Raw genomic sequence first — 10,921 nt, 5'->3', positions numbered from 1 at the left:
ACTGGCTGGCTCCGGCGCAGCTCACCGCAACGCCTAGCTCCTTCTGAGACGCCGCGAAGCTATGGTCTGATTGTCTGTACATTGAATTTCGTTCGTCAATTGAGCCCGCACCTGGACACCCGTTTGTGCACGCTTCGTGTACCACACCGCACCGCAACATGGCCGCCCGGGCAGACAGGAAGTCGAGAGTCTTCAGTCGAAGAGAGATCGAGGCCCAGATCGCCAATGGACGCTCAATTGTCATCGTAGACGGCAAGGTCTTGAAGGTGGACGCATGGCTGCCCTATCACCCAGGCGGTGACAAGGCCATCGCGCACATGGTGGGACGAGATGCCACAGACGAAGTCACTCGGTATGGTCTCCCGTGTTGCCCAGGAAAGCTTAATGCTGACTTGTGCACCCAGATTCCACTCTGCGCAGACGCTCGAGCTCATGAATCGCTACCAAGTCGGCCGTATCGAAGGACGATGGACCAACTTCCTGCCGCCGATACAGGGAGGAAAGTTCCGGACACAGGAAGAGCTGGATAGACTCTCAGAGGAGGAGTACATGGAATCGTGCTCCTCTTCAGAACAGGAGACTGTTAGCTCAGCCTCTTCGGCAGACAGCAGCCCGCTCTTCGAACCAGCAGATCGGCCGTCTGCTTCGGCCCGCAAACGCAACGGAGCCAATGTCACCAGGGCTTCCTCGAACTCAAGCGTCTCATCGGTCGAGCTAGATGACAGGGTCACTCCGAAGATGACAGTGCTTGACAGGCGGACTCAAGAAGAGCTGGATTTCGACAAGGCCAAATACCCGTCCCTGGACCCGGCCACTCAAGATCGGATCACTCAAAAATACCGCGACTTGCAAGTGCGCATAAAGCAAGAAGGCCTCTACGACTGCAATTACACTGCTTACGGTATCGAGTGCCTACGCTATGGGTCTTTCTTGGCCGCTTTCATATTCCTGCTGACGCAGGGGTGGTACATCACCAGTGCCGTACCGCTTGCGTGCTTTTGGCACCAGCTCACTTTCACTGTCCACGATGCTGGACACATGGGCATCACTCACGACTTCACGACTGACTCGACCATCGCAATGTTCATCGCCTCCTACCTGGGCGGCTTGAGTGCTTGTTGGTGGAAATACAGCCACAACGTCCATCATCTCGTTACGAACCACCCCGAACACGATCCAGATATACAATACATCCCTTTCTTCGCCATCACCCATCGGTTCATGGAGAGTCTCACCACAACCTTTTACGAGTGGGCCATGGACTACGATGCATTCGCAAAGGTCATGATCCCGCTACAGCACTACACATATTACCCGATCATGATGGTAGCGCGTTTCAATCTTTACAGACTGTCCTGGATGTATTTGATCCTTGGAAAGGGGCCCAAGAAAGGACCAGCTTGGTGGCACCGATATTTCGAGATGGTGGGCATGTTGTTCTACTGGACTTGGTTCGGCTATGGAGTCGTGTGCAAGACCATGCCCGACAACTGGAGCCGGTTCTGGTTCGTCTTGATTGCCCACGCCGTTACGTCGCCGCTTCACGTGCAGATCACGCTGTCTCATTTCGCTATGAGTACGGCAGATTTGGGTATTCATGAATCCTTTGCGCAGAAGATGCTTCGTACGACGATGGATGTTGACTGCCCGCAATGGTTGGATTTCTTCCATGGTGGCCTGCAGTTCCAGGCTATCCACCACCTGTATCCGAGAATCCCTCGGCACAATCTGAGGCAGACCCAAAAGTTGGTGCAGGAGTTTTGTAACGAGGTAGACATACCGTACGCGTTATACGGTTTCCTGGATGGTAACAAGCAAGTCGTTGGGCGACTGGCTGATGTAGCCAGGCAGGCTGCTATTTTCGCTGAATGCCAGAGGACCATTGCTGCGGAGGGAGATTATGGAATGCATTGAGGAATGGATCATGAACATATAGAGCAATCGAATGCATTCACACATCCACTTGGTTGGAGTTTACATGTTAACGACGGCCGTGTTTGCCAGCATTGCTTCACCCCAAATGTCTGCCTAGGCTGCACGTAAATATTTGAGCAGCAAGCTTGCTGCAGATGCTTGCGCAGATCACTATCCGCTCGGATGAAGTTCCGATACCGAAGCCAGGGTCGGAAGGGAAGTGGAGGCTGACAAGTATGCTGTCCGCCGTCTTCCGGCGTCTTGAGATCATGTTGAGAGGTCCTGCACTGGCACACCATCCGGTGGCATCAAAGCAGCCGTAGAATCCAGCTTACCGGCAAAGATACAGGTCGTACGGTTGCTATTCTCCAGCTCAGTCAGCTCAGGCACATATCACGCCATGGATGGCACATCGTGAGAACTGGCGGCAGGAACGCGTCGCTCACTAGCGTGATTCTCGACGGACCCCACCTCGGTCCATCGAGCCGTCGAGCCATGACGCAACCAACAAACACCTGCAAAAGGAATTTGTCGCTATGATGGTATCGCGCTGCAGTAGCATGATCCCGCTCAGAGAACCAATGGCAGAGCTCAGTGGACCAGGCGAACGTCTCCGGCCGTACCGCTGGCCAGGTTTCAAGCTTCCAGTCGCGCATACTGACGCGCGACTGCTTAAAGGCGCTCTTCGTCCCAACTTTACATGAAGCTTTATTTCTGAATCGTTTCAATCCTCCACTACTCGTAATTGGTCATTGTAGCCTCCATCGTATCTGTACTACTTGGCTACATCCTCAGAACCAGCTTCACTCGAGACCTCACCTGAAGTACGAAAGGTCGAACCTTTCCACCAACCTGCAATCATGGATGCTATGGTAGCGAAAGCTCCAGCAGATCCCGACACCCTCGTCGAGGATGTCGAGCACCTCAGCATCTCGCCATACGGACCCGCGAGGTCCTCAATCACTGAACACCCGCTCAGCGAGGATGAGGTGCGGAAGATGACCGATTACTTCCATGCTTCTCTATACATGTGCTTGGGCATGATATATCTGAGGAGAAATCCTCTTCTCCGCGACCCGCTTACTCTTGACCACCTCAAGCGACGCCTATTGGGACATTGGGGCTCGGATGCTGGGCAGAGCTTCACATACATTCACATGGTAAGCATGACCGTACGTAGCTCTGGTAAATGGAAGAGCTAACAATCTGCGCAGAACCGTCTCATCAAGAAGTACGATTTGGATGCCATCTTCATTTCTGGCCCTGGTCATGGCGCACCCGCTGTTCTCTCAAACAGTTTCCTGGAAGGAGTCTACTCTGAGGTCTACCCCGACAAGAGCGAAGATGAAGAGGGCATGAGGCGCTTCTTCAAGTCTTTCTCGTTCCCTGGTGGAATCGGATCGCATGCTACCCCCGAAACACCCGGTAGCTTGCACGAGGGTGGAGAGCTTGGTTATTCCATCTCTCACGCTTTCGGCACAGTGTTCGATCACCCAGATCTCATTGCTCTGACAATGGTTGGAGACGGCGAGTCTGAGACCGGCCCGCTTGCTACCAGTTGGCACTCGACCAAGTTCTTGAACCCGATCACGGATGGTGCGGTCTTGCCTGTACTGCACTTGAACGGCTACAAGGTATGTGCTGAACTTTGCGGAAGGATATGTCGCTGACAAGATCCAGATCAATAACCCCACTGTCCTCGCGCGCGTAAGTCGCAAGGAGCTCGAAGCACTCTTCGTCGGTTACGGATGGACGCCCTACTTCGTCGAGGGAAGCGATATCCCGTCTATGCACCAAGCTATGGCTGCCACGATGGAGCGATGTATCACGAAGATCCGCGAATACCAGAAGGAAGCCAGGGACTCGGGCAAGGCTTTCAGGCCGCGCTGGCCCATGATCGTGCTCCGTACACCCAAGGGATGGACAGCGCCTAGGCACGTCGATGGGGATCACTTCTTGGAGGGCTTCTGGCGCGCACATCAAGTACCCCTCACGAAGGTTCTCAAGGACAAGTCCCAGCTCAAGACTCTGGAAGAGTGGATGCGCTCATACGAGCCTGAAAAGCACTTCGACAAGGACGGCAAGCTCAAACCCGAGCTTAGGGAGTTGGCACCAACCGGCAACAGGAGGATGAGCGCAAATCCTGTCACAAATGGCGGTCTAATCCGACACAAGCTCCACGTACCCGACTTCCGTGACTACTCTATCGAGGTCACCAAGGGAGGTGTCGCCAAGGTTGGTAGCATGGCAAACTGCGCCGCGTTCTTGCGCGATATCATCAGAGATAACCAGAAAGACTTTCGTCTCTTTGGTCCCGACGAGACTGAATCCAACAAGCTGGGCAAGGTGTACGAGGCGGGTAAGAAAGTCTGGATGGGCGAGTACTTTGAGGAAGACGAGGATGGTGGCAACCTGGCCTATGCAGGACGCGTTATGGAGATGCTGTCTGAGCACACTGTAGAGGTAAGACACACGCCATTGCTTGATGCCACATTTCTAACTCCACTCAGGGTTGGCTAGAGGGGTACATCCTCTCTGGACGTCACGGTCTGCTCAACAGCTACGAGCCTTTCATCCACATCATCGACTCCATGGTCAATCAGCACTGCAAGTGGATCGAGAAGTGCCTTGAAGTCGAATGGAGGCAGAAGATTGCTTCGCTCAACATCTTGCTCACTGCGACTGTCTGGCGACAAGACCACAACGGATTCACCCATCAAGATCCAGGTTTCCTTGACGTCGTAGCGAACAAGAGCCCTGAGGTCGTTCGCATTTACCTCCCACCCGACGCCAACTGCCTGCTCTCAACGATGAACCACTGCCTCCGCAGCGAAAACTACGTCAACGTTATCGTTGCCGACAAGCAAGAGCATCTCCAGTACCTCACCATGGAGCAAGCCATTGCCCACTGCACAAAGGGCGTCGGCATCTGGGAATGGGCAAGTAACGACAAGGACCAAGAGCCCGACATCGTCATGGCATCTTGCGGTGACGTATCCACGCACGAATCTCTTGCCGCAACAGCATTACTTCGCACACACCTTCCCGACCTCAAAATCCGCTTCGTAAACGTCGTCGACCTCTTCAAGCTCATCGACGAGGACCAGCACCCCCACGGCCTCAAGGCGCACGAGTACAAGGCCATCTTCACGGACAACGTACCCTGCATCTTCAACTTCCACTCCTACCCGTGGTTGATTCACCGTCTGACATATGGCCGCAAGGGCCAGCAGAACCTGCTCGTCCGCGGTTACAGGGAGAAGGGTAATATCGACACGCCTCTTGAGCTGGCTATCAGGAACGGTACTGATCGCTACAGCTTGGCGATTGATGCGTTGGACAATATTCCCAGCCTGGGTAACAAGGGTGCTGCGACGAGGGAGAAGCTGCTTGATGAGCAGATCAAGGCGAAGAACTATGCGTACCATGAGGGTATGGATCCCAAGGAGACGGAGGACTGGGTTTGGCCGTTTTAGGTACTCCTGTCGAAGGTGGGATTGAGTGAGTGGTTCTAGGTCCTTTCTTGTAGGCTGAGATTGAAAGTTACGGTCTTGTATGATAATGATAGTATGAATGATGCAGAATTTTCGGACGTAGAATGAAATCTGAAAGCGAAGCAACCGTAGAGTGGTGAAGAAATAGTCAATAATTTCTAAGAACTGACCTATGCAAAATGCAAGATGCAAGACAGCCTAAGCTGCCAAACCCCAAAACGCCCTTTTACTATGCAATGTGAATATAGTCTACGCACGCACTGAGCGCGCATCCACACAAAAAACGCCATGGACACCATGCTTGATGTAAACTCCAAAAACCCAAACACCAGTAAAGTCAAGCCGAAGCTCTAGAAATCATAAACAGTATTAACGCTCAACCCCAGTCTCATATTATCCACCGTCTTGCCCCCTACACCCTTCAGCATAGCCAGCGATTCCAAATCCATAATCTCAGCATCATCCATTTCGACCAGGCAGTTCACGATGTTATCCGCTTTCTTTGCACCGACACCTTTTAACGCTTTGATCTGGTTGACGTCGCGCGAGTTGATGATCTTGAGGAGGTGGCTGGTACGAGGCGTTTGTTGGACAGAGGCAGAGGCGGAGTGAGACGGGAGATCGGCAGTGGTAGTAGTAGTCAGAGTCGTAGTCGGGGTAGCGTCGTCGCGGAAGATGGGCAGTTTCTTGGTAGTCTTTTTCGGTTTGCGGGCGGGCTTGGATTTGCTGGTGTACTGGAAGCTGGTGTCGGAGGCGTAGGAGTCTTCGTGGTCGGAAGGGGGCGGGGGAGCGAACTCTTCGTCGTCTTCTTCGTCGTCTTTGTAGACCATCTTTGGCTTTGACTGTTTCTTTTCGACGGCTTTGAGGGGGGGCATGAGGAGATTCGAGGGGGGCGCTGCGGCGGCGGTGTGCGAGGGTAGCTCTACGGGGGCGGAGACGTGCTTGGTGGTTTCTTCCTTCTTTGCGCGTATTCGGTCTTCGAGGGCCTTCATCTTGGATTCTAACTTTGCGTTGCCGGGGAAGAAGGGCTGGGCCAGGTGGTACATTCTAAGTGCGCTGGCGTCCTCTCCGCGCATGTGATGTTGCTTCGCCATAAGCAGGAACTGCAGGCCCTGAGACTTTCCGTCCTCCTCGTGTGCATCGATGCGGTGCTCGAGCTCGTCCAACCGCTTTTGCAACTCTGCAGAAAGCGCTGGCGCAGCAGTGCCAGCATCTTGCAACGCCTTCTCTGCCAGCCTCTCGTCCACCTTCTGTGCGATAAGAGCCTCGATCGAAGCCTTTGTCAAAGCGGGCTCTCTGTTCGGTATCCGTGAGGTGTTATCCCCAGTTCGGAATGCCTTGGTTGGTCGCGTTGCGAAAGTGCTGCTGGGTTCAGCCGCTCGCTTAGAACCCTCAGTCCTTCGTACTCCTTGGTTCTGTGCAAGGTTAGAAACGCGAGGAGCAGCGGCAGCAGCCTTGCGAGCGTCGGAGTATACAGAAAAGGCCTTGGTAGGCTTTTCTCCCTTCTTCCCCTTCTCTGGCTCCGGGATGTTCGCGTTGTGGGCGGCAGCGATGGATCGTAGCGGTTGCCGTGACATTGTTGCTCCGCCGACACTACTGGTTATCGCCAATGGCTTGACTGCTGTCCTGTACATGGGGTCGTTCTCCACCTCTGCGATCTCGATCTTCTTCGTCCGGCTAGCGAAGTTCAAGGAACTAATGGTGTCGAGGTGGTATGCGCGGGTCGGCGCAAGGTTCAGAATCATGACAGTTAAGCCCTTATTCTGACCTAGCGATAAGATTCTCGTCATCTTGGACTCGCGGTACGGGATCCGGCTGGCCTTCTTGTTCATAGCTTCTACGCATTGAGCAAGTACGAATAGTGATTTGTTGATGGCCGAGCTCTCGACCAAGCGCTCCTTGTTGTTTTCGGTTCGTCGGTTGTCTTCGGATCCTGCAAGATCAATGCAGGATGCTCGGCTGACGCGGACCGTATCTTCGGTGGTTTGCGTGATCTTGACGCAGAGAACGGCATGGGACCGGGAGGAATGCGCGTTGAGCTACAGTATCATTAGTAATGTTTACCTCCAACGCGTGTAAAGCCTCACCTTTGTAGCGGATGTTGACCTGTTCATGTTGGCTTGGTCATAAAGCTGCTCAAACTCCTTAAGCGTTGTGCACGGCTTCTCTGTAAGACCAACGACGACAGTCTTGCCTTTGTTGTCTCGGATGGGCAGGCCAGACGGGGTGCGCTTCTCCGGCGGTTCAAACAGGTCGTAGACGCGATCGCAGTAGATTTCGAAGTATTCCAGGGCGACCTCGACGTGAGTGGCACCAGCCGTGTCCTTCTCGATCTTTTTGCATCGTCGGTATATCGAGCTCAACAGTCTTGGGATGACACCGCGGTCTGCCAGCGACTTTCCTCCGCGCATCGTATGCGTCTTGCCGGTGCCGGTGCAGCCATGCGCGAATATGGATAGATCGAAGCCATTGAACAGGTGCTTCACCGTCGGCGCGACTGGTTTGGAGTCAATTCAGGTCCGAAACGCGTCCGTCGCGAACTCACTCTCGGCATCGAAAAGCTGCTGCTGTGTCGCGTCCTGCTCGTACACAGAGCTGAATTGGAAGCTGAAGGACTCGGCCTCGTTCTTCGGACTCGGTATCCGCACGACGGCCGGGGTGGTATCGCCGTCCAATGTCTCGGCGGTGACGATGGTGTCTTTGTCGAGCTCCTGTTTCAGTAGAGGACGTATCCTCGCGACGACGCGTACGCTCATGGTGCAGACCGGCAAGGAGGATGGCGATAGGGTGAAAGGATACGAAAAACTCTACGTCTACAGAGAAAAGAATGCCAGACCTACCGTACGCGACGTCGAGACTCGAGGCTCTGGCGACATGCAAAGGGCCTGTCCTAGCGTAAATGGCGGTCTGTGTTGTCCTTCCTTGTCGAAACTCGCCTGTTGCCCCGAGCGACCATCAACCGCTCATCAAATGAACATCGGGCACGTGCAAACCCGCCAACACATCTCGATCCACTACAATATCGTCGATAGCTATAGCTGATGCTTGCAGGCATCTAGGTCGTCTTCTATCGTGACCTCGACCTTGGTGTTGTGGAGAAATCCCCACAGGGTTCCGGTCTCTTAACGCATCCAAGAGCCGAAAGACAGCACATACTGCATGAAGACGCGGAAACCGGCAACACTTGACAAACTCGGATCGCGGAATTGAGCCTCCTTCCGAAAAGTTATTTCTGGCATATCAAGACCTGGAGGCTCTGCGCGGGTAGCAGACGTTCGGCCAGGCGCTTCAAGGGCGTGGGCTCGACGAGGCCATGTCGCCATCCCATTGGCCCGCAGGTGAAACACGTACCCAGCGCATCAGAGCACCACAGCCACTCCTCCAGTTACCAGCGCTACTTTCCTATGGAGCTTGAGTGACACGCCCAAATTACAGGCAATTGGAGACATGCTGGGCCAGTACTACTCTTTGTCCCATTGTATGCTCAAACCGTGCTCAAGGCGGCTAATGCAGCTTCAAAACCCGATGCCAGCCCGCGTAGCAATGAGACACCGCCGTAGCCATCTGAACGTTTAGCCTGTGGTTTGCTTGAGACGAACGATTTTCGTTTCTTTCCTAGGTGTCTTTCCTTACCGTCTGTTTCTTCTCCTTGTCGATCGTTTCTCTTAATCGTTCACTATCTCAGTTTCGTCCTTCAGTCCATCGCTTCCTTATTCTGCCTGCAAGCGCCGTCTTTTTCCTTCGTCCACTCTTAATAATTTGTCGTCTTGACGATGGCTATCTTCTCCACAATTCTGCTGCTGGCAGCTTGCTCTACATCCATAACTGCCGGACCCGTTCCAAATAACCACCGAAGACAACTGTGAGGAACCCAAGCAAGTACTTTGAGAAACAAACACTGACTTTCTGGAGCTTTCCTAGATATGCCAACACTACCTCAACGATCGCATCAACATCAGGACAGCAAATTGCAGAAGCAGAAACCGCTATCATAGTGGAGCCTATCCAGCAAACCATCTTCTCTTCAATAGCACCAGCTATCACGTTTGTTCTTCCTGATGGGAAGCCACTCGTGACACAAGATCCGCAGACTGTGTTTTCTACTTCCTACATCACACCATCACCTCTGCCAACCCCGGAGGAGACTTCAAGCGCAGCGGTCACGTCTTCAGTAACACCAAGTCCGAAACCAACGCCCACAGAGAGCAGCGATGTGCCGGTATCGTCGGCATTGTCAAGTTCGGTTGCCGCTGTGGAAAACAAGACAACAAGCGAGACAAGTCAAAAGGCTCCTATGTTCACCTACTCGCCCATAGAAGACACGTCCACCTCGCTTGCCACTCCAACTGTACCGGCGTCAAGTGCTGTTCTACCATCTACAACAACTGCACCGGTGACAAGTACGGTCCAAGCATCTACCACTGGCGGCTTGCCTGGCTTCACCCATCCCGGCGCGGCACCCTCAGGCTCGCCATCTGTCAACACCACTGCCAGCGCGATTATCACCAGCCTATCTTCTATGATCGAGTCCGTTATACAAGCGCCATCTTCTGCCCCTCTGGTCAACTCAACTTCTCTGGCAACTCCAATCCCTCTGTCAAGCGCATCGTCTACAGTTGTTCTACCGTCAGCGACTGCTTCGGATACAATCGACGTGACATCGCGCATCATCGTCACGCAATACACCACCATTTACGCGACATCCCAGCCACCTCAAACACCCACTCAAGAGTCAGCCATACCAACTGAGGCTCAAGAGTCTGCTCCACTAGTCTCTTCAACATCGGAAGTGGCTGGCACTCCCATGCCCGCTCCATCAAACCCCCCGGCTGAAGTATCCCCATCGGCATCCCTCCAGGTACCGCCTGTAGTGATTGTAACATCATACACTACAGTCGTGCCGACAGCCACACCAGAGCCAAGCGGAGCACCCGAGATGCCCGTTTCTTCCGCTGTACCAGAGCCAGTCATACCTAGCTCAGCAGCCTCATCCTCTGTACTCGCAAGCTCATCTTCGGAAGTAGCAGAGCCAACACCCAGCGAACCCGCACCGCCATCTCTGACATCGGAGATTCCTGCGCCTACTCCCACGCTATCGTCTTCCGCTGCACCAAGCATGCCACCCGCGCTCTCAAGCTCAGCACAACCATCACCAGCATCCTCATCCATGGCACCGCCTGCAGAATCTTCGGTGCAACCTTCTTCGTCCATTGTGCCACCTCCAGTGGTCTCAGCATCTGCAACGGCATCCACATCCGACGCCGTGCCAACACCACCAGCACCGACCGAAATGCCATCCTTTGCATCACCACAGCCAGAGCCGGTGCCTTCATCAACGACATCAGAAGGTCCGTTGATCATTACGCCGATACCACCGAGTCAGATATTCACCGTGACTGTTACTGCGTCACCGACTGGGAAGGAGACGGTCACCGAGACGGCTACTGTTACTGTGACGGCTTAAGGAGTGAGAGATGGGGATGGGAGGTGTAAAATGTTTCTTTTGTTTCAGA

General features: G+C 53.9%; 4 protein-coding genes across 4 annotated transcripts; 2 read left to right on the top strand and 2 right to left on the bottom strand.

The window, feature by feature from the left end:
- Positions 1-158: 158 nt before the first annotated feature.
- J4E93_006234 (uncharacterized protein) lies at positions 159-1,914 on the top strand (the record flags this gene model as incomplete). The annotated part of the gene is made up of 2 exons (XM_049344151.1): positions 159-352; positions 405-1,914. The coding sequence occupies 2 exons, from the start codon at positions 159-161 to the stop codon at positions 1,912-1,914; spliced, it is 1,704 nt and encodes a 567-aa protein (XP_049198586.1).
- An 860-nt stretch (positions 1,915-2,774) lies between these two features.
- Positions 2,775-5,390, top strand: J4E93_006233 (uncharacterized protein; the record flags this gene model as incomplete). The annotated part of the gene is made up of 4 exons (XM_049344150.1): positions 2,775-3,074; positions 3,129-3,548; positions 3,595-4,377; positions 4,425-5,390. 4 exons carry the CDS (start codon positions 2,775-2,777, stop codon positions 5,388-5,390), a joined length of 2,469 nt encoding a protein of 822 aa, XP_049198585.1.
- Positions 5,391-5,758: 368 nt separating this feature from the next.
- On the bottom strand, positions 5,759-8,164 carry J4E93_006232 (uncharacterized protein; the record flags this gene model as incomplete). Its single annotated transcript, XM_049344149.1, has 3 exons — positions 5,759-7,447; positions 7,496-7,905; positions 7,954-8,164. The coding sequence occupies 3 exons, from the start codon at positions 8,162-8,164 to the stop codon at positions 5,759-5,761; spliced, it is 2,310 nt and encodes a 769-aa protein (XP_049198584.1).
- Positions 8,165-10,160: 1,996 nt separating this feature from the next.
- On the bottom strand, positions 10,161-10,769 carry J4E93_006231 (uncharacterized protein; the record flags this gene model as incomplete). The annotated part of the gene is made up of 1 exon (XM_049344148.1): positions 10,161-10,769. The coding sequence occupies one exon, from the start codon at positions 10,767-10,769 to the stop codon at positions 10,161-10,163; it is 609 nt and encodes a 202-aa protein (XP_049198583.1).
- Between the last annotated feature and the right edge of the window lie 152 nt (positions 10,770-10,921).

This window comes from Alternaria ventricosa (assembly GCF_023758065.1).
Source record: "Alternaria ventricosa strain BMP 2768 chromosome Unknown scaffold_10, whole genome shotgun sequence".
NCBI classification, from domain to species: Eukaryota; Fungi; Ascomycota; class Dothideomycetes; order Pleosporales; family Pleosporaceae; genus Alternaria; species Alternaria ventricosa.
This window is presented reverse-complemented; position numbering and strand designations above follow the sequence as displayed.